The 27295-nt window shown below is 33.2% G+C and overlaps 4 protein-coding genes across 6 annotated transcripts in view; 2 read left to right on the forward strand and 2 right to left on the reverse strand.

Moving 5' to 3' along the window:
• Positions 1-583: 583 nt before the first annotated feature.
• On the forward strand, positions 584-4897 carry LOC111629739 (patched domain-containing protein 3-like). Its single transcript, XM_023373642.1, has 2 exons — positions 584-1002; positions 3294-4897. Exons 1-2 carry the CDS (start codon positions 600-602, stop codon positions 4871-4873), a joined length of 1983 nt encoding a protein of 660 aa, XP_023229410.1. The 5' UTR covers positions 584-599; the 3' UTR covers positions 4874-4897.
• A 4493-nt stretch (positions 4898-9390) lies between these two features.
• Positions 9391-10062, reverse strand: LOC111629749. Its single transcript, XM_023373654.1, has one exon. The coding sequence runs from the start codon at positions 10060-10062 to the stop codon at positions 9391-9393; it is 672 nt and encodes a 223-aa protein (XP_023229422.1).
• Positions 10063-12079: 2017 nt separating this feature from the next.
• LOC111629741 (patched domain-containing protein 3-like) lies at positions 12080-22447 on the reverse strand. 3 transcript variants are annotated; one of them, XM_023373647.1, is made up of 4 exons: positions 22311-22447; positions 21604-21994; positions 17328-17809; positions 12080-15061 (listed from the first exon to the last, which is right to left on the reverse strand). In XM_023373647.1, exons 2-4 carry the CDS (start codon positions 21879-21881, stop codon positions 13410-13412), a joined length of 2412 nt encoding a protein of 803 aa, XP_023229415.1. In that variant the 5' UTR covers positions 21882-21994; positions 22311-22447; the 3' UTR covers positions 12080-13409. The 3 variants fall into 3 exon arrangements, with proteins under 3 accessions (XP_023229415.1, XP_023229414.1, XP_023229412.1); XM_023373646.1 differs by having other exon boundaries at positions 21604-22114; positions 22311-22355; XM_023373644.1 differs by lacking the exon at positions 22311-22447 and having other exon boundaries at positions 21604-22129.
• An 859-nt stretch (positions 22448-23306) lies between these two features.
• The window catches only part of LOC111629752 (piggyBac transposable element-derived protein 4-like), a 31093-nt gene continuing 27104 nt past the window's right edge, over positions 23307-27295 (forward strand). The window contains exon 1 of the mRNA XM_023373658.1: positions 23307-23573. The gene's annotated coding sequence lies outside the window, so the exon portion shown is untranslated. The remainder of the gene's footprint in view (positions 23574-27295) is intronic.

Here is a 27295-nt window from a genome sequence, read left to right on the forward strand (position 1 = left end):
TTCTTGTTATATTACATATCGTCTGTACTAGATATTCCATTTATGCCCTCAGCTAATATTTACTCTATTTATATAACAATAAATAACTTTTTTTTACATTCAACCCTACAGTAGAACAAACACATACAAAAACATGAGTGTTTTAGTGTAATGAGAGTAACTCTAAAAATCATTGCATCGATAACATTGCATGTCTTACTTGAATGACTTACGTCTTGATTATATTTATCAAAGAATAATTTTTACAGTCAATTAACTTCAATATTTTATGATTTTGAATATAAGACAAGAATTCTCGTATTCAAAACTGGGCATTCGATCCTTAATTAATATCGTACAGAACTATATGCAACTATGTACTAATATCTACGTATTACGGTAAGTCTTATCAGTAAGAAAATAATCTAAATATCAAAGAACATGTATATTTATAACTTTAAATTATATTTTCATTGAACATCAGAGTTATTATACATTTTTCATTTAATATTTTAAAAACAATTTTACAAATTTATTACAGATATCCGGGTGACATCTCCCAGAACACATTAATATTGTCTGCTTTTGAATTCGGAGGAGTAACTTTAAATGAGAAAAACATGATTCGAGATTCTTTTGCAATTAGATTTGTTTATGGATTGGACCATACCACGGAAGAGAAAAAACAAATGGCACTGAAATGGGAACAGATGTGCTTACAAACATTATCAGATACTCATTTGAACAATATTAAAATATCTAAAATGTTCAGTCATTCTGTTAATAATGAAATTAACCGGATTGGTGAAAGTGGATTGCCTCTTATTTTGATTATTGCTCCAATTATGCTGGTATTTTCAGCAGTCTCTTGCTTGTCAAAGGATTCACTCAGTAGCAAACCGTGGTTGGGTATTGCCGGTTGCGTATCGCCATTCTTAGCAACTGTCGCAGCATTTGGTCTACTGTGTTACTGCAGAATAGATTACGCATCAATTAATGTAATAATCTTCTTTCTGATTTCAGGCATGTGTTAATGAAATTCGATATAAATAATGAATATCAGATATTTAAAAAAATTATTCTTATATTGCAAAGTTTTTTTCCTGATAACTTTACATATTGAGATGATCGTATTTAAATTATTTCTATTCAACGCTACCTATAGAAATATTCAGCTGCCAAAAGAACAAAACCCTGTGTTGTGTGATGTTTTCAACATGCCGTAAACAATACGGTAATACGTTAGTATCAAAAATTCTCACTATAACGTTTTCGAGCAGCAAACAATTTAAATTTCTGCGATACATTCACACAGTACAGAAATCGTAGCCATGCTGGAGCAATTGCTCATTTTAATGATCAAAACCTCAATGCGATAAATAGTGTATTTAACCTGTCACTGTACTGCTTTGTAATGATTCTCTTACACAGCCTGTTAATAACTTTGCAAGCTACCAAGTTTACAACATACTTTTAAAAAACACACTTCATCAGTGTCTCGGACACGAAGAAATAAGATGTATTCAGATTGATAGAACTTGGTCGTCAAGCGATTGAAAAAGTATAGTAATTAATTTCTTACCAGTGAATATTTGCTATCCAAATTCTTGTATATACCATCCGATATGCAGGTACAGTACTTGCATGCCATATCTTTAAAAGTAACGGGAAAATCATATTGTCACTTTATGCATTTCATGAAGTAAGAATATGGTCGGTCTTAGAGCTATACAGATGTAACAGATGTAAACATTTGAAATGTCTTAGTAGTAACAACGGTTAAAAGTACTCAATAAATGCACAAATTGGTTCTACCATTGGTAATAAGTAATGAGATCTGGAACTGTCTAGTTTTTATAACGTATACATTTGTTTTATAAAAATTATATTCACTGAATAAAAGCCAAAAATTGAGAAGGTGACTATAAATACATATGAATTCTTTGAAATATATTTAAGAAAGGTTAATCTGAAAGCCTAGGAATTTAGAAAAACGAGTAACGTAGCAAAATTATTTGCCAAATTATGTTGATACAAATATTTTAATTAAATTTAGACGTAAAAATAGATACTTGGCGATTAAAAACACTCAATAGACACTCAGGAATAGCTATTTACTTTTAGAAAATATGAATTCATAACGTATACTTAATTTTTGATTTTATTGAAGTCCGTTTGCCTCGAAAAAGTAACAAAGTCCATTCTAGTCATAGTTAATTAAGCTATTCGTTTGCGATCGGGTAATAAAATTAAAATAATTTTATAACGGAAAACTTCCTAAATACGCAATGTCTACTTTCATGCTCCATAATACGAACAAAGAAAAAAGTACCATCAATTTAAGTATGTTCTAATATGTATTCATTTATGAATACATTAACGTAAAAACATGACTCGGAATAACTTGGAAATAAACTATAACTTCTAGAGATTGATTTTACTATTTAAAAATAGCTTTAGCTCGTACTTCACTACATCAAAAATTGTCGATCACTTTTGAACGTAAGGAAATATCTTGAAACTACATTTATGTAGTTTCAAGATAGGTATATTTTCTATATGTAGGTATATTTTCTATATTTGTTAAACACTAAATGTTTGTAAAAAGATCACAGTCACAAAATTACAAATTTCTTATAAGCAAAAAACAATTGCATGCCATGTAACGCAAGTGTCATAATAAGTGAGTTGATATAAACGAGAGAACGAGTCAGAATCTGTAAATAGTACTCCAGGAGTCGCTACTCGCGGTGTGCAAATATGTCCGCTACACTGTAAAATAAGCATATTGTGTATTTCTACATTTTGATATTTGCTCCACACGTGTAACTTGTTTCATGGTTTAATATTAAATGTACAGTTGCAATATGATCATTATTTTTATAAAACAGCTTCAAAAGAAGTGAGCGTTTCACCAAAATTATCACATAACAAATAAAAAGAATATTTTATAATTCTGTCAACTTATATTCTCTAAACATAGCTTCAACACATGTCCTTATGCGAAATAAACTTTTCTTTCTTCTTAATGCCAAAACTCAATTGTACTGTATACTACACTCAATTACACATGAAACATAGCTTTAACACGAATTATCACATAAATTAAACGTTTTTCTTTGTTTTCAGTATTAACACTTTTATGATGAAAACGTGCATTGCCATTATATTGCTTTGTCTGAAAGTTCATTTAACATCTAAAGATTTTTCGCTAAAACTTTAAATAGTGATAAATTTATCGTTTGAAACTTATAAAATAGACTTTATGTAAAAATATTTAGAATTTTAATTTAATAATTTTGTGAATATTTCAGGTATTGGTGTGGACGATGCATTTATATTGATAGCAGCGTGGAGAAGAACTGACGTTAACGCTTCTGTACCCGACAGAATGAAAGACGCTTATGCCGAAGCTGCAGTGTCTATCACGATTACCTCTCTGACCAACTTTCTTGCATTCTGCGTTGGATTTGTAACACCATACAAATGTATCCAAATAATGTGTACATATTCAGTTCTAGCAATAGTCTTTGACTATATTTATCAGTTATTGTTTTTCGGAGGACTAATGGCTCTCGATGGATACAGAGAGAAGAATAAGCTGCATTCCGCTTTTTGCTGGCCGATCAATCGCACTCATCTAAAACTTAAAAACCGACTACAAGTGATATCAAAACAGAATAACAAAGAAAATGTTTTCATGGTATTCTTCAGTAATGTTTTAGGCGAAATTCTTGGAAAATCAATTAGCAAACTTATTGTAATCATCTTGTTTATAATTTATGTAGCTGTTGCAGTATACTGTATGAAATTCATTCGAGAAGGAGATGATTTTAGTAAACTCTATCCTTACTCTTCTTACGCAACTGAATATCTAAGCCTAGAATATAAATATTTTTTTAATTATAGTCATCAAGTGCAAATAGTCATTAACCAGACATTAGACTATTCCAATGTCACTGTTCAAGATGGCATAGAAGATCTCCTGCAAAGTTTCGAGTCTGCTTCATTTATATCGGATTCGTCGACCACAGAAAGTTGGCTGAGAGAATTTCTGGCATTTACTAAATCTCCAGTCGCGAAGTTTTCGCTTTCTGGTTACAATCTGAATGATTCCGAAGACTTTTTGAATGCATTTCAAGATATTTTCTTAAAAGTTAAAGTGGCAAACAGGTTTAAAAATGATGTTGTCTTCAACGAAGAAGGTGATAAAATTACTGCATCCAGATTTCTCGTTTCAAGTTTGGATGAGGAATCTCGAATTGACGAAAAATATTTCTTTGAAAATGTAAGAAAAATTGCCTCCAACAGCAAATTTGAAATTATTGCATACAATTTTAGATTTATCTATTATGAATTGTATATTAATATTCTTTCAAACTGTATAAAAGCTGTCTGTTCTGCGGCCGCGGTAGTAATTGTAGTGTTTCTTTTATTCACTACGAACGTATTGTTTCTTTTGTCTGTTGCCATCACTATTGCGTCTGTTCAGATTGGATTGATTGGATACATATCTTTATGGAACGCAACTGTGAATACTACTACTTTATTAACGTTAGTGATGAGTACGGGATTTTGTGTAGATTATACAGTTCATATGGCTTTCGCATTTGTCAGTTGCGGAAAGAAAACACCGAACGAGAAAATCAAGAATTGTTTATATGCTGCTGGGTATCCAGTAACACAAGCTTGTATATCTACTTTATTGAGTGTTTCAGTGTTATCATTTGGTCCATCAGAATCGTTCGTTGTAGTTTTTAAAATTATAACATTAATGGTTATATTCGCTTCGTTTCATAGTCTTGTTATACTGCCAGTAATACTCAGTCTTTTGGATCTTATCCCTTCTTGTTTAAAAAATTTTACACAAAAGAGTGAATACACAGGAAATTAGCTAACTGAAATTGAAGGTTCAAATCATATGAATAGAAATACTTCATTTATTAAATAACGGTGATTACTTAAATTCGTGTAATTAATAACTTGAAAAATTTCAATATTAAATTTAAAAGACATTTCATGTTTTGATTTATTATGTCTATTGCATTGTATTGGGGTTCGGGGACCGTGATAAAATTATATTATACAAGTATAAGGTAGGGTCCTGCCACGTGGTTTTTTTATCGTACACACCTCCGGGTTAGACTAATAAAAAAAAGACATTTAACGCTGGATGGTAAGCGCCACTCTGAACTCCAGGAATGAGCCTCTCAGGAAGGTAAATCAAAGATAAGTACTGTACAAATAAAAAAGTAAGTTTATCATAGTTAAACGAAACCTTAAAAAATCTGTTTTAGGAAGTTAGCCTACTTCTATCTATAAATGGTTTGGGGTGTCCTAGCAGGAGGCGTGTCCGAATTGAGCGAAAAAACGTACCAAAGAAAGCGTTGTTTTTTCTTTTTTCTTCGCTGTCTCTCTCTGTTCTCTTCACTTTTTCGTGTTCTTTTTTCTTTACTCGGCCCTTCACTCTGTTTTTCACTAGATCCGCCATACAATCACTTTCCCTGTCTCTCTCTGGATTGCTCCGTCCTCTAAGTCCAAATCTCTGTCCGTTGCTAAATTGTTAATTGGTCGACTCCTATCCGGATAGTCAGTTCAGTTCGTCAGTCAGTCCGTCAGTTTTTCGATTTAGTCATTTCTTTGGTTTATTCATCGTTTTTGACCAATGATGCTTTTATTCCGAAAGGAGTTGAAGTAATCTGTAAAAAGCGTGATTAGTAATTTAGCAGTCCTCCCTCTCTCTTCTCAAAGAAGAATGATGCGCATCCATGTCATTGGTCATCAAACACCATCGAAAAAGGGATAAACGACGGTCATAACCTTCGTCTTTTCCTTCGCATGTTGTGAGATTTGTAACAATTAATGGATAATTCTTATGTTCCAATTTGTTTTTCCAAATTATTTTAAATCGATATTATTAAAAATGAGGAAAAAATTCATTAAATCAGAAAAATAGGCAAAATGCCTTTACAACGTTGGTAGATATACAAACAATCTCGGTGTAGCATTTATATACAACACCGCGATGTGGGTGCAATGGGCGTCCTCTCTTGTAGTTAATAATTGCTTTCTACACAACCAGACTTCAACTGAATAATGAGAATGTATTATCAACTAAAAGATTAAAATAAAGTGATTAAAATTATAGAGATAACGTAAATAACAATTTACGAATATATATGAATTTTTATATATACAATAACAGCAAAATTTGAGGAGAAAAATGGTGAGCCTCACAAGCTTACGTACAAATCCGCATTATTCTACACTCGTGTATGTGGCCAACAATATTGCATTCGATCTTAAGTTGTAACGTTGTTTCGCTGGAAACATATATTAATATTAGTAATGTTTAACTTATAGGAATAAATATAAGGATTCGTTTGGAACATTCAGCTCTTTTGAATAATTCGGCTGCAATTTGAAAAAAATTATAGATGTACAAATTCCCATTGTCGTCCGTCTGCCACTCTTTCCTTAATATCGAGAACGGAGTGAGATAGATGAAAGACGAGACCAGATGTGGAAATATTAGAGGAAGATTGCCCCGATCAACTGTACAGAAATTTGTGGTCGTCGAAACCAGAAATCGTGTTATTTTAATTCAAAAATTTTCCCTGAAAGGCCGGTATCTGCTAAATGAAACATAACTGTTTTATTTAGCAGATTAAATTCTCAATTCAATAGAATAGAACAATTCAATAAAATATATGTAATATTTAATTGTTTATCGTAAATCATACACGTGTTCTGTCTTACAAAACAACAATTTTATAGAAAATTAAATAGCATTTTAGTTTCAAATTGTGTAAATTGATTTTTCATGACAAGTAAAAAAAAAGTAATAGTATCATGTATTGAAGTTAGAAACATTTTTTGACATTTTTTCATATTACTATTGTATAGATTGAACTTAATGTATCATAATATTTATATACTAAATGTATTTTTATAAATTGGAACTATTTTAAAATAGGAAAGAACTAACACAACAATTAAGTGATAGGTCAAATTCATTGCGCCTTACAAGAGAATGTTTTATGGAAATCAATACTCTATTTAATTAAGTATTAGACAGGTAAACAGACCCGAGAAACATTCACGAACGAAAATCTATTATTAAAGAGGAAGTACCAGTGTTTAAGTATGTTATCCATACAACTATATGCAATCTTTTACTTTAATTAACGAAATCATTTTAATGTTTATAAAGCAATGAACTTATTTCCTACTTTTATTGTTCAAATAATTTTATTTAGTTTACTAATTAACCTGCCAATTATTTGCTGACAAACTGCATTTTACATTTTATATAACAGTATAACGAATCAACTGTATTCGAACAGTACAGTCGATCCCCCTATAAGATATAGATACGTTCCATTCTTTAGGAATCCGATTTCTTACGAATCCTTACAATCACAACCCGACACGTGTCAAGTTTACGGACTACGGCTGTTTGAAAGATTTTCTTCCATAAAATTAATCGATTCTAGAGTAATCCGACTCAACATTTCCAAAATACGTATATTTTTTTTGGGAATAATCCGTATAAACTACGCTATAAACAAAAAATTGTAGGATTACTTACCGAGTGTCACCATTCGACATCGCCATTGCTCAACATTGTTTTCGTCGCGGAACAGCTCAGCAAAGAGCGGCCGATTTCTAACAACTTATTTTTCTGTGAAAACTTCGTAGAACTTCGGAGACATCATTAATATAAATAATTTTAATCGCCGTTGAATAAGAAATGTTTCTTTCACAAGAAATGTATAAAATTACAGTACTGTATTAGACTTACGGTACCTAATTTACATACTGACAGACGATAGTTAGCGTAAAAATCTCCGTAGCGTGGCGCCACGCTAGACGGCGGAAATTATATATTTAATTATAACAAAGTTACAATAAGTTAATATATAATTATATATACAGTACCTAATTTATATATAATTAATATATAATTATATGTACAGTACCTAATTTATATATACTTTATATAATACTGTCCAGACGATAGAAATCTTTCCGTAGTTGGCGCTACGGACGGCGGGAAAGTAGTTCGGCTGCCCGATGACGTTTGAGGTAATTATAGGGGGTTTTTTACTGTTTTTTACGGATACCGGTCACAATTTCTTCGTAGTTTTATAGGAATCGTAATTATAGGGACCGTAATTATAGGCGATCGACTGTACAACGAATTTAATCTAATTTAACCAATAGGCTGTCTTAGATTTTAATATACGGTAACGTAGGCGATCAAATAAATGCTGTGTAGTTTAATGTTCTGACTACTAGAAAAGAAAGACGTAAGATGAAATACAATAGATTTTTCACGACTCATTTGCAAAACAGTAAATGTAAAACGAATTTTAAATTTCTATAGTTTTTACATTTACTACAAGATCATATCATCACTTATTTGCATAAAAAGTATACGATAGCATTTTCATTCTGACTTATTTCTAAAATTGAAAAAATACACCTTTTTATACAAGATGAATACATATAAAAAAGACATCGGCCGTACGCAAGGTGTTTAGCCTCCAGAAAAGAGAGTAAGGGAAATTGAAGGGTAAGAAGGAGGGAGAGGAAATAGATATTAGAGAAAGATAAAATTCTTATGAACGGCATACATATGTACTATTTTACAGATAGACAGACAGAGCGAAAAACAAACGAACACAACGACAAACTAGACGAGACAAACGGATCCACAGACAGAAACGAGCAAGACTCCAAAATTCTTATCTTTATTTATTTATATATTTATTTTTAAACGTTAACTTATTCACCAGCTAAACTAACCTACCATAACCTTGGACAAACCTAACCAGAGCATCAAATCTAACAAACCCTTATCCAGTTTTACCTAACCTATCATAACCTAACCGAAATCCAAGCTGAGTCCCTAATATAACCTACAACTAGGACTAAACGAATTTAGACTAGAAAAGAGAGCAGAAAATAAGAATTAAAATACAAAGATGACAGGCAGCTATATACCGACAGTTGAAACAAAGCAAGGCAATGCTAATTGCCATCCGTTTCCCGGAGTGAGTGCTTTGAAGAGTCCCACTAAGGGATATGAATGCCAGTAGATGATGGAACATTGTACGCGTGTGAATGAGTTGGTGCGGGTTGCAAGGCAAAGCAAGGCTCTCATTAAACTATTCCTAATGTGATTGTACTATTGCAGTAAAAAAATATGTGAAGCGGTGTTTGGTTTTCCTGAATAAAACAATCGTATTGTGGATTGTCCCCAAGGTTAAATCTATGCAAATATTGGTTAAAGTTGCCGTGTCCTGTAAGTAGCTGAGTGAGGATGTAACTAGAATAAAAATGGCGAAGAATCGCAGTAGTCTCAACACCTTGGGAATAAAAGTGTAGGTGAGCCTACCAGTAGTGTCATGGTCCCAGCTGTCTTGCCAGAGAATGAAGATTTGCTCTTTGACATGGTTGGTACGAGACAGGAATGTAACTGAAAGTACTAGTGACTGAAGACTTTGCAGCTTGTTCGGCAAGATGGTCAGCGGTCTCGTTGCCGAGAACCCGCGCATGACCCGGGATCCATTTGAAATCTATTCTAATGTTGTTTTCTAAGAGTCTGAGAATGTGGTGTATGAGATGTACGAGTTTTAAGCGGCTATCAAACTTCGCAATCCTGTGTAAAGCTACTCTATTGTCAGAATAAATGCGATAGTGTAAGTAGTGTCTGTTGACCTTCCTACGCCTAATGTGAATTAAGCTGATATAAATAGCTAAAGTTTCCGCCTGTGAACAGTGTTTACTTAGACGGAAGCAAGCGTTGTGATGCTCGCGGCCTAAGTCGGAGTAAACTACAAAAGTGGCACCCACATCCTCACCCATCTTGGAACCGTCGGTGTAAATCCTAAACATGGAATGATCATCTGGTTCTTCGAAGTAAACCTCAGGGGCAAGCTGATGGGAGGGGTGGTAATCATAAGTCGAAAGGGTAATTTTGTCGATGCTGAATTTTTCCATATTATCGATCAAGGTCAAACTGCGGAGAATCTTACCTACTCTAATCATTTTGTCAACAATTTGTAATCTCGCCATGATAAGGTGACGAGATTTTCCTGACAAATAATGCGTTTTATTTCTAAGTCGATACAAGATGAATACAGTATATTCTTTTCAACGTTTAATAAACGTTTTATAAAGTTATCAAAACTTTACAATCACAAACAAAATGTTGTCTCAATATGGACACGGTGTGACCGCTGTGCTTCATATAATTTTTATCTAATTACTTGCGTCAGAAAACCATTTGGAATTGATTTTGTTCAAAATTGTGAGTGCGTAGTAATACTGAGAAATCAACAAAACATCAACTACATAGATTATATGATATAGATTATATTACACCTGCCATATAGATTTTAGATTAGAACTTTATGAAAGTCTAGTAGATGTAAATCTGTGATGTTCAGTATTTTATTTAATTTTACTCTTATTTTACGGAAACATCATATGCCAAAGAGGATTTAACATAGGAGAAGAATGTGCGACGCATTCAGCTTTGCTATTATTTATTAGAAATTTATACATAGCGTTTCAACATTCAATACTAAAAAGAAACCAGGTTAAAATACATCTTATGAAAAGCACATACAAAGAAGAATCGAAATTGGCTAAGAAAGTTGAATTGCCTTTGTTATGGTTCTTTGTTTTCAGATTCTTTGTCGTTCTGATAATCTTAAATGTGTCTTCAATGGTGATAAGACAAGTATCATCATACAATGAGCATAAGACAAGTGATTTAGAAGCGTGGTACTGTACTATGTGTTTTTCTGTAATTATCATTTATTTTGTTGGGTGTATCTTTTCAATGCTTCTAATTTTCATTCTTGCTTGTTTTATCTTAGTCAAAAGACTGTCCAGTTTAATGAAGGAATTAAATCAAATGCGACCGGATTCTAAGTATTTGACAAAATAATTACAGGATTTTTGTAAAAATCGTACCGAAATATGGAAGTTTTGTGAAATGATAATTGAAAAATAGAAAGTTTTAATCGCTTTGATTTACACTGATTTTCTTTATGAAACTTTTTTTTTTGTTTCATGGCTATATTGTATGATATAGAATTAAGTATTCGAGTGTTTATTACGTTTGTTGCCGTACTTTCTCTTACTACATTTTAAATTCTTGGGCATTGTCATTCTTCACGTCTTCAGTACATAATTAGTTTACATTAATAATATATTCTAATCTTTTCTGTTTATAAAATTACTGTTTATAATGATTTTCAACAATATTTATTTCCTTAATAATAAATACTTGAATTCAGTTTTTATATTTATTATCAAAATTAACTTAGATAATATTTATTGTTAGGTTAGTGTAATTTTAATAACTTTAAGATAACAATTATAGAAAAATCAGTGTAGACAATATTTTATCAGAATATTGATGTAAATTTTATTTTCTAGCTGTATAACAACTTTATTTCCATTCAAAGATTTTTTCCTCCAAATCTTTCAGTTGAATTTAAATTCAAGGTACATACCGTGGTTATATATTTCAATTTTTAAAGTATTTTTACATTAATTGTATAGAATAAATTATAAATTTAATGAAACTTATTGTATTTATTATGCTTACTAAATATTATTCTATTTATAATTTCATGCTAAATATTTTTTAGTTGTTATGTTTCATGAAGAGATTCAGAACATCCATGGGTGTATCTATGGCAGGATTTTTCTATATTAAAAAAGATTTTTTAATTTGGGTAATATTTATAATCTGATTCGTCTTTTTGATGTTTGTATATGAAAGAATTAATAACCATAGAAGCTATATTGAGTTCCTGGAGACGAGGTTATCTCTTTTTCGTATAATATGTATACATAACATATAAGGTAACGAGCACAATTGTTTCATAAAAATACATATATAATCGATAAATAATGATTATCTATTATATATCAAAATTATAAAGCGTGATTAAAAGATAAAACATTCAGAAGAGTTTTGTCAAAATGTCATTGTGTTTCTGCAAGTATTAAATTAGTTACAATAATGATGTAATTTTAAAATTACTAAGAAAGCATAGGCAGATTATTTATACTATAAAATTTATTGAGGCATCTATATAATAATATAAAAGACAATTTTCCACAATTTCTGTAAAATGCTTATATAATACAAATATTTTGATGAGATACATATAAAATAATACAAAGCTTTGTGTGTACGGTATGCGAATTACACAACAGTCCAGTAGAGACACGTCATTATACTATGTGCAGCGAAAGAGTAAAGGTGAATCAACTCCAACTTGGTCAACGTTACATGAAAGAGATGGAAAAACACACCGGCAAGCGTTGGAAGTTAAGACACGAATCTGATATCTTTCACTTATTTTGTATTTCACATTTTTAAATCAATATCATACCATCTTAATCATAAGTACAGTACTTTTAAGATTTTACAGTTTTTTTTAAATGTATTACCCGTCAATCACACCACTATTTATATCCATTTAATATGACGTAGACCCTTCCACTTCAGGCTGACACGTGTTTATTCATTCGCTGCGCAGACTATAGCTTGTTAACAATGAAAGTGAGAATTTTTACACTACATAACACTACAACGGATGTGTTTTTCAGCATCATTTTACTGATGTACGTATTCCATACCATAGCCTACAGCAGCGGTTCTCAACCTTTTTTGTTGATGTACCCTATTAGCCCATTTGTTGTTTCTCAAGCACCCCTTATATTTTTGTATGTAAATTTTATAATTACTGCATTAGCTGCATGCAGTCCTTATAACTGAGCGCCATAAAAAAAACTCTAACTATAACTAAAAGTGCGCGCATGTAGTGACACGCATTGCATGGTGTTGGTACGATCCAGGCCTTCTTATTCCTAATACCAGTAATCCAGTAAAAACACAAAAAGCCCCAATCTTATCAAGCAATAATGCTCGGTTAAACCGTAATTTTACTACACTACAGGTTCTCTCGGCACTAACGGCATAAATAGACAGGCAAATCAAGTGGATAAACACGTTGTTTAGACTGTTAACAGGAAAATCGGTGTTCACACTGGGATATTTTAAAGCAGGTTTTTGTCGTTTCTTGTTTCTTGTGTTAATAATTTAAACAGCAAATTGATTAACATATGTCATTTTATAATGAAAATTAGATGTGCCCCTTCGATTTATGCTCGTACTCCTGGGGGTACATGTACACCCAGTTGAGAACCATAGGCCTACAGTATAATATATGTTTTGATTATGTTTAGAAATGACAGACATAAATGATCTTTCTATCATAGAAAAATCGTAATCATAGATTAGCGAAAAAATAATATACAAAATATTTTCTAGTTTTAAAAATTATTTCTTTGTAGGAATATCAAAGGTAAGTCACTTATCGAGTAACTCCGAGTGTTTAAACTCGGGGTTCATCAATAGGTGACTTACCGTTAACATTTACATTTAAAACATCAAATTCGTACAAGCCATTTTCTTTGTGTTCAGTCTTATGTGATTTATCATTTCGTAAACAATACAAAACTGAATCTAACAGACTGAAAATTACAGGCAGTAGAAATAGACTGTGAAATGCTGCAAATATAACCATTAATGTCACAATTTTAAAAATAGACACATATGTTTCTAATGGGCCGAAATATAAAACCGAAACACCTAAAACAGTAGATATACAAGCCTGTATTACTGGATATCCAGCATGATACAAACAACTCTTGATTTTTTCGTTTGCTATTTTGTTTTTGCAATTGATATATGCATAAGATGTGTGAACAGTATAATCTACACAAAATCCCGTGCACACTACTAATATTACCAATGCGGGAGTATTGACAGTTACATTCCATAAAGACATATATCCAATCAAACCAATTTGAATAGACACAATAGTGATGGCAACAGATATAAGAAACAATACGTTTGGGGTAAATAAAAGAAACAATAAAATTACTATCGCTGCAGCACAAGAAATACTTTTTATGCAGTTTGAAAGAATATTTAAAGAAAGTTCATAAAACATAAATCTAAAATTGTAGGCGATAATTGGAAATTTGCTGTTATCGGCAATTTTTCTTACATTTTGAAAGAAATATTTTTCGTCAATTCGAGATTCCCCATCAAAACTTGAAACGAGAAATCTCGATGCAGTAATTTTATCACCTTTTTCATTAAAGATAACGTCGTTTCTTAACCTGTTCGCTACTTTTACTTTCAAGAAAACGTCTTTAAATGCACCCACAAAGTCTTCGGAATCACTCAGATTATAACCAGAAAGCGAAAACTTCGCAACTGGAGATTTAGTAAATGCCAGAAATTCTCTCAGCCAACTTTCTGTGGTGGACGAATCGGATATAAATGGAGCAGACTCGAAACTTTGCAGAAGATTTTCTATGTCATTTTGTACAGTGATATTTGAGTAGTCTAATGTCTGGTTAATGACTATTTGCACTTGATGACTATAATTCGAAAAATACTTATATTCAGCATTTAGATATTGACGAGCATATGAAGAATAAGGAAAAAGTTCAATTATATTCTCTCCTTCTTGAATATATCTTATATTGTATATTGCACCGGTTAGATAAGTCACAAATACAACGATCACTATAGCTTTACTAATTGATTTTCCAAGTATTTCACCTAAAACATTACTTAAGAATAGTACAAAAATATTTTCTTTGTTCTTCACTTGTAAATTTACTTCTTTTTGGTTATCTATTTTCGAAGGATTTTGCTCACTCGGCCAGCAAAAGATAGAATGCAGCTTATTTTTCTCTCTGTATCCATCAAGCGCCATGAGTCCACCGAAAAAGAATAACTGGAAAATATAGTCGAACAATATTGAAAGAGCAGCATGTGTACAGAATATACGAATACAATTATATGGTGTTAGAAATCCTACGCAAAATGCAAGAAAATTTGTCAGTGACGTAATCGTGATGGACACTGCAGCTTCAGCAAAAGAGTCTTTCATTCTATCTGGAACGGAATCGTCGACGTCGGTTCTTCTCCACGCGGCTATCAATATAAATGCGTCATCTATCCCTATACCTGTAATAGGAATACGAAATTTAATTATCTATTTAAATGATATAGAAATAGTGTTGAGTTTATGTGGATAAGTAATGTAAGTGTCTGTAGTGTAGACATTAAGAATGTTAATTAATTTATTGATGATTATATATAATGTAAAATTACTATAATATGAGTTACAAATGAAACTGTTGCATGTATTCTTGTAAGGTAAAAAATGCGTGGTTATTTAATTAGTCATTTAATTATTTTAAAAGCAAACTATTTTTTCAAGAATCAAAGTTTTTAATTAATAATCTTGAACAGTAATATTTAGTTGTTTAAATTACAAGATAATTATAATTAGCATTACATAATTATAAATTTTAATAGGTATAGCATATGCAAGATGATTATAATTAAAGTTGTTTTATTCAGAAGATTATGTCGTATCAACCATTAAATTGACACCAAAATTTGTGCACGATCTTCTGAAAAGATGCAGAAAACGATTTTGCAAAAACTACACTGCTGGCCATTAAAATTGCAACACCAAGAGGGAAAAGAAATTTTAAAAAAAAGATATTTATTGTACGTAAACAGTATGGCATAAAGACAAAATGATTAAATTTGCAAGCAGTTTAAAGTTTACGGGGGCGCGAAATTAGTAGACACAGTTGCCACCCCCAGCGGCTAAAACGGCCCTTATCCATTTAAGCATGGAGTCGAACTGGGCTTGAATGACAAAAACGGACAACTCATTCCATGCTGCTTCAAGTCTATGCCACGCTTCATCAACTGTATTAGCAGGAGATGGGTGGCGGGCCAGTCTCTCAGCAACCCATGACCAGATGTTTTCAATTAGTGAGAGATCTGGAGACCGTGCAGGCCAGGGCAACAATCGAATATCCTCTGTATCGAGGAAGGTCAGAACACGACGTGCAACATGAGGTCTTGCATTATCTTGTTGGAATATGGCATTTTGCAGGCCTCGAAGATAGGGCAAAACCACTGGACATAAGATGTCAGAAATGTATCGATCTGCATTCAAATTACCATCAATTCGAACTAGAGATGTGCGTGTCGTGTACCCAATGGTTGCCCATATGATCACACCAGGTGCATGGCCCCTAAGCATTCTAAAAGCTTCATCATCATTATTCACCATTATCATTTTACTGACAGGCTGTCAGTAAAATGATAATGGGATTTTAGACAACTGAGTCCTTTTCAACGTGACGAGGATCGAGATGGTTGTTTGCGTGTTCAGTAGTACTGTTTGCAGCTCTATTTTCCCTGCGAATTTGTTTTGCAGTGCGGTTTCCTTTGTTGCGGAAAATATTAGAATAAAAATTTTTCTTTGCAAAATGAAGCCAGACCTAACTGTGAGTAGGATAATGGAAAATGTCTGAATGTAATTTTTTCACGAGCTGCAAAGTGAAAAATGACTTATTGATTCTAGTGTTAAAATTTTTACACTAATTCAGCAAATCCTGCAAATCGTGGAAAAATATTTTTGTTGAGTGTGAACAGGTCGATCTGACAGCGCAATGCATAGATCGATGTGAATGTAACAAGAAATCAATAAACAAGCCCACCGTTAAGGGCCCAGAAGATGGTAACCATCATTTAATCCTCACTCGATGCCATCTTAAATTTATTTCTGAGATGGAATCATGAATGATTCCAGATCATGGATTCTGTGTTTGTCTCTGTAGTGTAATAATATATCTGTCTAATTTCCTATCTCAACTTATCGTAAGAAACCTCCTTCATGAGCGCAACGCTGAAGCATTGTTAAAAAATATCTCACGCAAGAAGCTAAAACGTCTGTAGTCAGTTATTTGGAAATTAACTTGTTGAGTATTTTCTGCTAAGCAAGTCGATTATTTTGTCATTCGCTAATGGTGACATACCAAACGACGTTAATATGTGTTTATATGAACTTTTCTTACATTGAGACTGATTTGTTCTTCACGTGAATCTCAATGAGAGTCATAATGGATAAAAATATTAATTGATCGTACTTCTTTTCTCGTCCATTCTGTTAACAAGGAAATCGTGTTGCAAGCTGCAAACACAAATTAGTTGCCTGACTACCCAGCTTCATCTGACGGTTGCATTAAGTCATACCTGATATTAGCAGCAGAACAGGATGCAAAAACTGGAAAACTTATTTTGCGACTTTTCCTCGAGATAACCGTGTTTTTTTCAAAAAATATTGTTTTATTATATAAATGATCGTACCTAAAATTAAATATAAATTCATATGTAAACGTTAAGAAAAAAAAAGATGAACACATACCTAACGTTAAGAATAAGATCGTCATGTTTAATGAAATATAACTTATTTTGCAGTAACACAGTAGACCAAATGCAGCAACAGTTGCTAAAAATGGTGATACGCAACCAGCAATACCTAGCCATGATTTGCTACTGAGATTGTCAGTGGAGAAGGATGAAACTGCTGAAAATATCATCACAATTGGAGCAACAATGAACACAAGAGGCAAAGCTTCTGCTCCAATTCGGTTAATTTCGTCATTAATAGAGTGACTTAATATTTTAGAAATTTTTGTATTGTTCAAGTTAATGCTCGATAATATTTCTAAACACGTTTGCTCCCATTTTAGTGCCATTTGTTTCTTCTCTTTCGTGGTGCGATCCATTACATAAACCAATCTAATTGCATTCGAATCTCGAATCATACTTTCTTCATTTACTTTCACTTCTCCAAATTCAAAAGCAGATAGTATTATTCGACCTCGAGTTACATCAGCTGGATATCTGTAGAAAAATTTATAGTATTACAAGATAAATATAAATTGCAAATATTTTCGTTATATAAATTGTTCGATGCTTTCTATAATCTAATAGAAAAATGTACTGTACAGTACATTTAATATAAGCATTAAAATTAAATTTATATTTTACTAGTAGATGAGCCCGGCATTGTTCAGCTAAAAATAACAACAGCAAAGATTAATATTATTACATTATTTTGTACAGTAGACCCCCTATAACGTGGGTTCCTATAACGGAAATTCCTATAACATAGCGAAAAAATTGCGGCAGTATTCGTATAAAGGGACTCCTAAAACGTCGTCGCCGACTCGTGTCGCGACAAGATTGGTCAAATCTGGACGAATAGTAGATGAGCAGCAGAACTACTTTCCGCCGTCCAGCGCTACGCTACGGAGAGTTTAGGCGGGTAAATTGAGTTTGCTATCGTCTGTACAGTATGTAAATTAGGTACCGTATGTCTAATACAGCACTAATTTTATACATTTCTTGCGAAAAAAACATTTCTTATTCAACAGCCATAAAAATTATTTATATTAATGATGTGTCCAAAGGTCAAGTTATTTTTCTGCGAAAAATTCGTTATCAGTAATCGCGGCCACCGTTTCGTGCGCTGTTCTGCGACGAAAACAAGCTTAAGCAATGGCTACGTCGAACGGTGCACACTCGGTAAGTAATCCTACAATTTTTTGTTTATAGCATAGTTTATACGGATTATTCCCAAAAAATTATACATGTTTTAGAAATGTTGAGTCGAATTAGTCTAGAATTGATTAATTTTATGGAAGAAAACCTTTCAAACAGCCGTAGTCCGTAAACTTCACACGTGTCGGGCTGTGATTGGCTCATGTATTTAAGGATTCCTACAACGTAAAATTCTTATAAAGTGGAACGTATCTAAGCGTTATAGGGGGTCTACTGTANTTTACTCTTCTGAGACTAATTAGAAAGTTTTCTGATGGGTAAAAATATGTTCGATTTTTCGCAAAAACACATAAAACCTGATTTAAAATAGTACAGTAAAAGCCGAGTACTTCAGTGTAATCCTTAACCTTCCCCCTCTTCCGCGGGGGCGAGAATTTCGAGAAATCCCTCGCGCGAGGAATTTTTAAAAATTCAATCTTAATGTACACAGTGCGCCAAATAAGTAATGAGACTGATTTTTTTTCCATGAACACTTTCGTGGTAACCAAATGTGGTTACCCTTTCACTGGCTAGATTGTGCTGAACACGCAGACACTTTGATCGTGTCGATGACTCAGCCAGTGCATGCACAGCAGCCGTGAAAGTAACGTTGTGCAAGTAGTGGCGGTCAAACGTAGCATTAGGGGTCAAAGAGCTGTGATAAAATTGTACTGTATATTAGCAAAAACAGCAGCAGAAGTTTACAAAGACATGCTACTTGTTTATGAGGATGATTGTCTTAGCCGTGCCCAAGTGTTCCGCTGGTTTTCAGCATTTAAGAATGGAAGAGAATCCTTAGAAGATGAACAACGTGTCGGACGTCCTGTGTCTACTCAGGCGGATGAAAATGTGGAAAAAGCCAAGGAAATTCTTGCCAGTGATAGACGAATTACCATCAGAATGCTCTCAGTAAACTCAGTAAGGAAACGGCCAGATCTATTTTATTGAAAAATTTGTTCTAGGTTTGTGCCACATTCATTGACAGAAGAGAAGAGAGGACGCCGAGCTGCGTGTTGCGCCAGTTTCATTCCGCAGTTGATGAGGATCCTAATCTATTGAAACGAATTGTAACTGGAGATGAAAGATAGTGTTTTCAGTTCGACCTGGAGACAAAACGTCAGAGTATGGAATAGCATGGAACATCGTCACTGAGGCAGAAGAAACTCAGGTTGCAGAAATCACACATCAAAACAATGGTGATTGGTTTTTTCGATGCTTCTGGAGTGATCAATCGTGAATTTCTCCCTGAGGGCACAACAGTGACTGGACAGTACTACTTAGGATTCATACGACGTCTCTTTGCTCGCATGCGTCGTGTCAGGATGCATTTGTTCCAAAGCAACAGTTGGGTTTTTCTGCATTACAATACACCGGCTCTCTGCTCAGCACCCGTGAACACAGTTTTTAGCATCAAAACAGATCTGTGTGCTGGAACATTCACCCTATTTGCCTGATTTGGCACCTGCAGACTTTTTTCTATTTCCGAAAATTAAATGTGCTTTAAAAGGGGAACGTTTTAGTGACATTGAGGATATCAAAAATACTGTGACCGACAGACTGAAGGAGGTTGTGTGGAGGTGCAAGGGGATTATTTTGAATCCACGTAACTGCGAAATTGAAATAAACTTCTTATTTCAATGTAATGCTAGTTGTCTCATTACTTATTTGGCGCACTGTGTATGTACCCTAACTGTGTACCAAATTTCAACTTTCAACTTCTAACCGTTTGGGCTCTGCGCGTATTATTATTATGTTGGGTTTTGTTATGGTTGTTATGTTGGGATTTGTTCGCTTATTATGTTGTTTCGGTTGATACCATGGCTGCGTACTATGCCTTATCAAAGTTAAGGCATAGTAACCAAAACAAAACAGCAATAAAAAAGTGTGTCAACGTGTGTGTCTGTATTCAGGAATTTCCTAAAATTATGACATGTATTTAATATAGTGACCTTCTGTAGTATAGTTTATGTGTTTCTATTCAATTGTAATGTGCCAACGCTTTTGTGTTGTATAGAGACGAGAGAACGACAGGTACAATAAGCACTCTTTCCACAGATACTTTACTTCCTGATCGAAATATGTATACATGTTGATTTTTCTGTGCATGTGTTTTGTATATTGTGAGTGTTTGGAACAGATATGTCTATAATGTATGTGATTTTATTATGTTTGTCAATAAGTGTGATGTTTGATTTTTTGTGGTAAATTGATTCATCTGTGATTAGGGAGGGCTCTGTCATAATACATTTTGTGTGTAGAACAGTTTCTTGTGAGGAACATTTTGTTTTCCAATACTGTCTGTGCAATGTATTTGTAGTATGGTTCGTGGATGTCTGATAATTTGTGCTTTTTCTCCAAGCTTTATTGCTCTATGGATCAGTAAAATTACCTGACTCTCCCACCACGACCAGGTGGTGAGTTATTATTATTATTTTTTACCACGGGACCACGGAAGTTGTTATTATTATTAATATTTGTATTATTATCATCAACCCATCTCGATTATATTATAAGATAACGATTAACAATAGAGTCGTGCCAGTCATCTATCTAATCTATCTATTTAACCTTTCAAAGAAAAATGTTCAAATCCAGATAACGTGACTTCCCATTTTTATTAAGAGATATTATATAGTTAATCTAAGCCTTCTACTTTGGATGGTTCGAAGTCATAAACAGGCAGACGGACGGACAGCATTGGAAATTTATAGGTCTACAATTTTTTTTTCAAATTGTGGACCAAAAGAATTAAAATGCATTCTTTGCAATGCGAATAGTTATCATGAGATAATTATGTATGAAACTAAGAGTAATCAGTCAAGTTGACACTAATGATTTACAGCTATATTATTACAATAATAAATATAATAGTCATTATATAACATAGTAATTATAACTTCTATCGAATAATACAACTATTTAATTTTATTTTTATTCATTTAAACTATGGCCATTAGTAACTAGCAGTAATTTTGCGATGCAAATTATTTACACCCGGACGAACTAGACCTTGATTAACTCTATCTTATCATAATATAAATATTCATTTAAAACGCTACAGGACGCTCAAATTCTAAATAAAAAATAGCACTTACTTGATTTTGTATTTTCCTTTTTTAATGTTATTTGTTTTTCCTTTCAAAGTTAAAGCAAAATTTTCATTACAAATATTCCTTTCTGTCCTACAACACAAATCTTCGTAACGTCGGAATGAATTGTTCCAAAGGATAGCGACATTTCGTACAATTTCGTCAAGTTTGATGATATCTTCGATTATTGATTCCTCCAATACAGATCTCCCGTTTTTAGGAGTAACAATTACTATTGCGGCTGCATCGAATCTTGATATTCTTCTGTGATCACATTGCGACATGTTGGCTGGAAAAATCGATTCAATAGCTGCTCTGTCAATCCAGCTTCTTGCATTGGATGGAACATAAAGATATTCTGCATCCTTTTGTAGTGGAATATTCAATAATCCGGATGCTAAAACGAGTGATAATATTAAAGTAACCGCAACGTATAGTTGGGGATAGCGACCAATATGATACCCAACACCAGATAATGTTGTAGAGATAATTCTCTTTATATACTCATGCTTCATTTCTATTAAAAAGCATTATTTGGGAAATATCAGAAAGGTAACTGAATTAAATATATATGTACAATTAAATATAAAAATGTAAAACAAAGTAATTTATTAATAAAGCTGTATTTTCATTTTAATGCGATGTTAATCGTGTGCAAATTACAGGAGCGATGTTAGAAAATATATGCCATAAAACAGTATATGCGTACTTACCTCGGTCTGTTTAGTATTTAATAATGAAGCCAAACGATGTACTTTGTTTGATTTTATCAATTCATAGTGAACGAAACATTACTTGTATAAACTTTATCAGATAAAACTTTATCCAAAGTTCAAGGTATAAATTATAAAATACAGTGGCATGCCGTCATTGCAAGCGGTGGAAGGGCCGCTTTCCTTGTACTATCGAAAAAATAAATACATATTGCGTGTTTATTTTCATATTTTAAAGTACTGTATTTTGGATTAATTAAAATTAGTATTTTATTATAACCACATTGTTTATCTTATTACAAATTTATATACTACATGTGAAAAAAACGATAAGTTTGCTATTGTATATTCGAAAATCAGTGGCAGAATAGAAGCGCTGTATTGTCGAATACGGGACGGCATCCAAGCAGCCAGATTATGCGCATTCGCGCATGCGCTTTACAGAGCACCAACCTCACGCGGTTTAGCTGATAGAAGTTACACATTTACCTATAACGCTTCCAATGATTCTATCCCGGACCGGTTCTGGACTGTTAACCGCCTGCTAGATATTTGTCCGCCCTCGCCTTATTATGTGAGTTGCGAGTATCACTTAACGCTCGTATATCCGGCCGTCGCGTCTTTATCCTTATTCGAAACAATCAAATCTTTTACAGCCAATACGGAATATCCCGTACCCGCGTTTGCGCGATCCTTTTGTAACGAACCGCTTACGTACGTTATAGAAAAGAAAATAGGAAAGCCACAATTTAAAATAATATATATTGGCGAAATCCCGTACGAATTATAAAATGGTTTTAATTCACCTGATTTTTTTAAAAGCCGAAATTACTTTTAATTTCAGTTAATATACTTGAATTTTTTTTGTGTATATTTAGAAAATTAAAAAAACATTTTCTGAAATTATTTTTATTTCTCTTATTTTCCGAAATAAAAGAAAGCGGAATCGACATTTCGTGTTATTTTTGGAAATTACGAGATTTTTGGCTATTTTTCGGTACGGATTGCGACGTGACCGGGGAATAATCCGGCAGGTCGTTTTTTTTTTCGCCGTTGGGAGGCGCGTTCCGTTTGAATCGTCGACATGTGTCGGTGTGGAGATTTGCTTGAAGAGTCGAGACGGAGAGTTAAATTCCGCGTAAATAGTGAAAAATAGTCAGATTCTACTGTTATTTCTCGCGAAGAAGCGTAAGAGTGGCGTAAATGCGTAATTCGGAGTCGACTTCGTAGCTGCGAGAACTTCGGACGAGACTTCTACTTTCGGTAAGTCAAGTTCTATTCGTATTAATTCGTATACGTTATTCGCGAAAATAGCGAAAATTCGGCACTCTTTTATCCCCCTCACGGTTTTCACCCTTTTCCAGTCTTCGGACGTCTGACAAAACTCGACCCTCCTTAGAACCCTTACGACTTTACGAATGATAAATACCGTAAAGAGAAACTAAACTGAGAAGAAATGCAAATACATGAGATAAAATGGACGTCCACGTAAGCTCGACCCCCCTCCCTTGTCCAACTTGTCGTAATTCCTATACCCTTCGTGTGTTATGGATGGCCCCTTACTTGCTTTTATTAATATTTAACCACGCATATAATGTATATCGAGACGAGTGGTTCCCAAAGTAGGCGCTACCGTCCTCTAGTCCCTTCCTTGCTGTAGTTGGGGTTTTGACTGCCACGATTCTTTCATCTGTTAAAACAAAAAGTAATGTTGCATTTAATGGTTTCCGGATGAGGAGATGGACGAACCATAAGGACGCGAAATGTGAGGTTTGTAGGAAAGTTTTTCCGAGAATACTTCGAAGTTTTTCTCGTGCCGGGAAAAACGGGTCGAGGGGCGTGGGGTGAAACTTCATGGAACCAAGGAGATGTGGCTTGTAAAAGTCTAGGAATTGCTGATTGTTAAAAATGGTGTAATTAGATTTTTCAAAAAAACACATACCCAAAGTTGGTGTATGGCTTATAAACCATTACCAAACAGATGTATACTGTAGGGTTAACTTTTTATTAATAAATACTTTGCAGTTTATATTCTAAAATTATATAAAAATCAATATATATAATAAAGGTAAGTGTGCAATGTGCGTGCCGCTAAAACTCAAAAACAAGTCCCGGTATGATCAAGAGAGTTATATGGTGTGGTAGCCCTTTATCCCCATCCGTGAAGAAGGTTCCCATTTTTGCCTGAAGAGTTGAAGATATAAGGGCTGGAAGTTTCACCCTCTAGAAATTTCTAGAACAGTCCAGAACATTCCAGAATGTTCGGGAACATACTGGAACATCCCAGATCATTGTGGAACATTCCAGAACATCATTGACCATTCGAAGCCTTTTTTGTATGGGTAGGACTACCCATTGGTGGGGGTATATAAAGCAAGATCCATCGTGGGCTTGAATGTCAGTTTCTTATCAGTGACAAAGGGAAGAACCAAAAAGGGAGTGAAAATTCCAAAGTAGTGCAGTGATTGAATAAAATCAAAGAGTGAAGTGTGAGTAGTCAAATTGATACAGTGACTGAACATAAAGTGTGAAAGCTGTGTAAAGTGTCCTTAGTGTATTTGTTAATAAAAAGTTGATTTGATTTATATTTTATACAATGCCCAAACTTCAAAGAGGAGGAGCTCTTGCCAGTTCTGAATTTTCTTTTGAATATTACCAGAAATTTTCTTTTCAATATTAAAGTTGACAATATATCGTCGACAATATTATTTTTAGTTGCCAAAATTGCCCTTTGAAATAGCCACTCCTAATAATAATAAGTGCAGAGCCCAAACAGTTAGGAGCTGAAGGTTCAAATTTGATGAACAGTTGGGTGCGTCGTGAGAACGTACCCTAAGAAGGAGTTTTTCGAAATTCCTCCCACTGGCGAGAGAGGATTGAGGCTTTCCATGAAGAACTCTGCTTGTATTACACTATTTTAGATGCAGTCTTTTGTGTTTTTGATTATGTTTTTATAGGATACGTCACGAGAATGTACACTAAGCAGGGATTTTTCGAAATTCCCATCGCAGGGCGAGGTTGTTAAGAATGAAAGTGTTAACAATGGAAGTGGTGAAGTAACAATTGAAGTGTTAAGAGAAAGCGAAGTGCAAGATTTACAGGCACAGATGCGGTTTTTTGCATTTTTGCGGGAAATTGAACATATTTTTAGTCCTATGTAAAAATTCTCTAATTAGTCTGGATTAATTCTTGCATTTTGTGAAAAAGGGTAAGATTGGCTATAATGTAATTTTAATCTTAATCTTAAATGTTTTCGAAAAGTTGAAATTGTTTTGGAATAGTCGAGGACTGTTGTGTGAGTAGTAGAAATGGCTTTTGGAGACATGTGATGCACATGCTTCAGATAATTTTTTATAAGTAAAAATGTATGTATAAAAGTGAAAATAAAAAACAATGTCAAAGCGTAAATTTTTGTGGTCTCAAATCATATCTCAAAGGTAAAAGATGGCGTGGAGAAATGAAACCACGGAAGAAAGAGAAGTACATCTAACATTGCTATGAGAAAATTATCAACGAAACAGAAATAATCAGACAGAAGAGCAACTTGAAAATTATAGGGAAACACATCAAATCAGAGAAAGATTACATTAAGGAAGAGAAACAGTCTTTTAAATATAAAAAAAACTATATTACATATAAATGTACGAACAAATAAAAACCCAGCGAAGTGGGTACTTTCAGCTAGTTTTATTCTAAAAATTGCAGTCATTTTTGTGGAATATTTTGCCATGCCTCAATGAGAGCAGCCTTTAGTTCAATAAGTATTGTATTGCTTTCCATTGCTATACATTTGGAAAACCAAGTCATCCCAAAGATTTTCAATTGGGTTTAAATCTTCACTGAGGGGTAGCCAGTCTAAAAGTCGGATGTTCTTTCTCTGAAAAAAGGATAATATTGATTTTGATACATGAAAGTTTTCATTATCCTGCATAAATTCAAAGTCCTGTCCAGCAATTTTCTGTCCATAAGTTTGGAGCTGCCTCCAGACAAGTTCCTAATAATATATTTGTCAACATTGACATTAATCATTAACAGGACTATTATACTGATGTTAAGCATTTACACAAGAATGAGGAAATGTTTTAAGAGAAAAGAGACTTCTTTATTAAGTTACCTGTACACATACAAAGATTATCATCTGTGTTTTAGGCCATCGTGCCCTTCATCAGCAGGATTACAATATTTGACTATAAAATAATAAATAGATAATTAAGAAAATAAAAATAATTTATTGACAATATATTTATAAATTTAAGATATACAGGCATCCAATTACCAACAATAATTGGTTTTTATATTAAATTTTACTTCGCTTCATATTCCTATTTAAAATTAGAAATGTTTCATTAGAACTAAAAAAAAACATGTTAAAACTACCAATTCTGTTAAAAAAGCTTTACCTTTACAATGTTTGTTCTATCAAGTCACAATACTGGTGCATGTTGAACTTAACCAAGATATTAATACTCATTTGTTATCTAAAATGGCTGCCCATGATTGGTGGATTGTTCTGAAGTTATTATTTATTCTATTTTTTTGTTTTTAATATTTGTGTTTATATAACTGCCTTTTATAATTATTTGTTCTTTCTCTTTATTTTTATTGTATCTATTTTTATTTGACAACCATAATTGCAGTGTTCTGCCACTGCAGAATTTGCATAATTACCTCTGATTACTCTTTTATTCTAATTCCTAATTTTCCTTTTGTTTCCCCTATATAAGTTTTAGTAGGATCACAACTGCAATTAAATGAATAAACAACTTCTTTTTCATCTATTAATTCAAATTCCTTATCTGACCTATAATATAAATATCTCTTAAATTTTAGAAGAAGTTAATAATAATGTAGTTGTAGAGATCCCCAAGTCTATTAACCTCAACCTGATTTAGATGCCATTCTAAAACCATTGTTCTGACATTCGTCCACTTCTTCAAAAGATCTTTAATAGAAGATATTGGCATTAATCCTATTTTACAGAAGAA

Source organism: Centruroides sculpturatus, unplaced genomic scaffold, assembly GCF_000671375.1.
Source record: "Centruroides sculpturatus isolate CEXI.00-Female unplaced genomic scaffold, Cexi_2.0 scaffold482, whole genome shotgun sequence".
NCBI lineage: Eukaryota > Metazoa > Arthropoda > Arachnida > Scorpiones > Buthidae > Centruroides > Centruroides sculpturatus.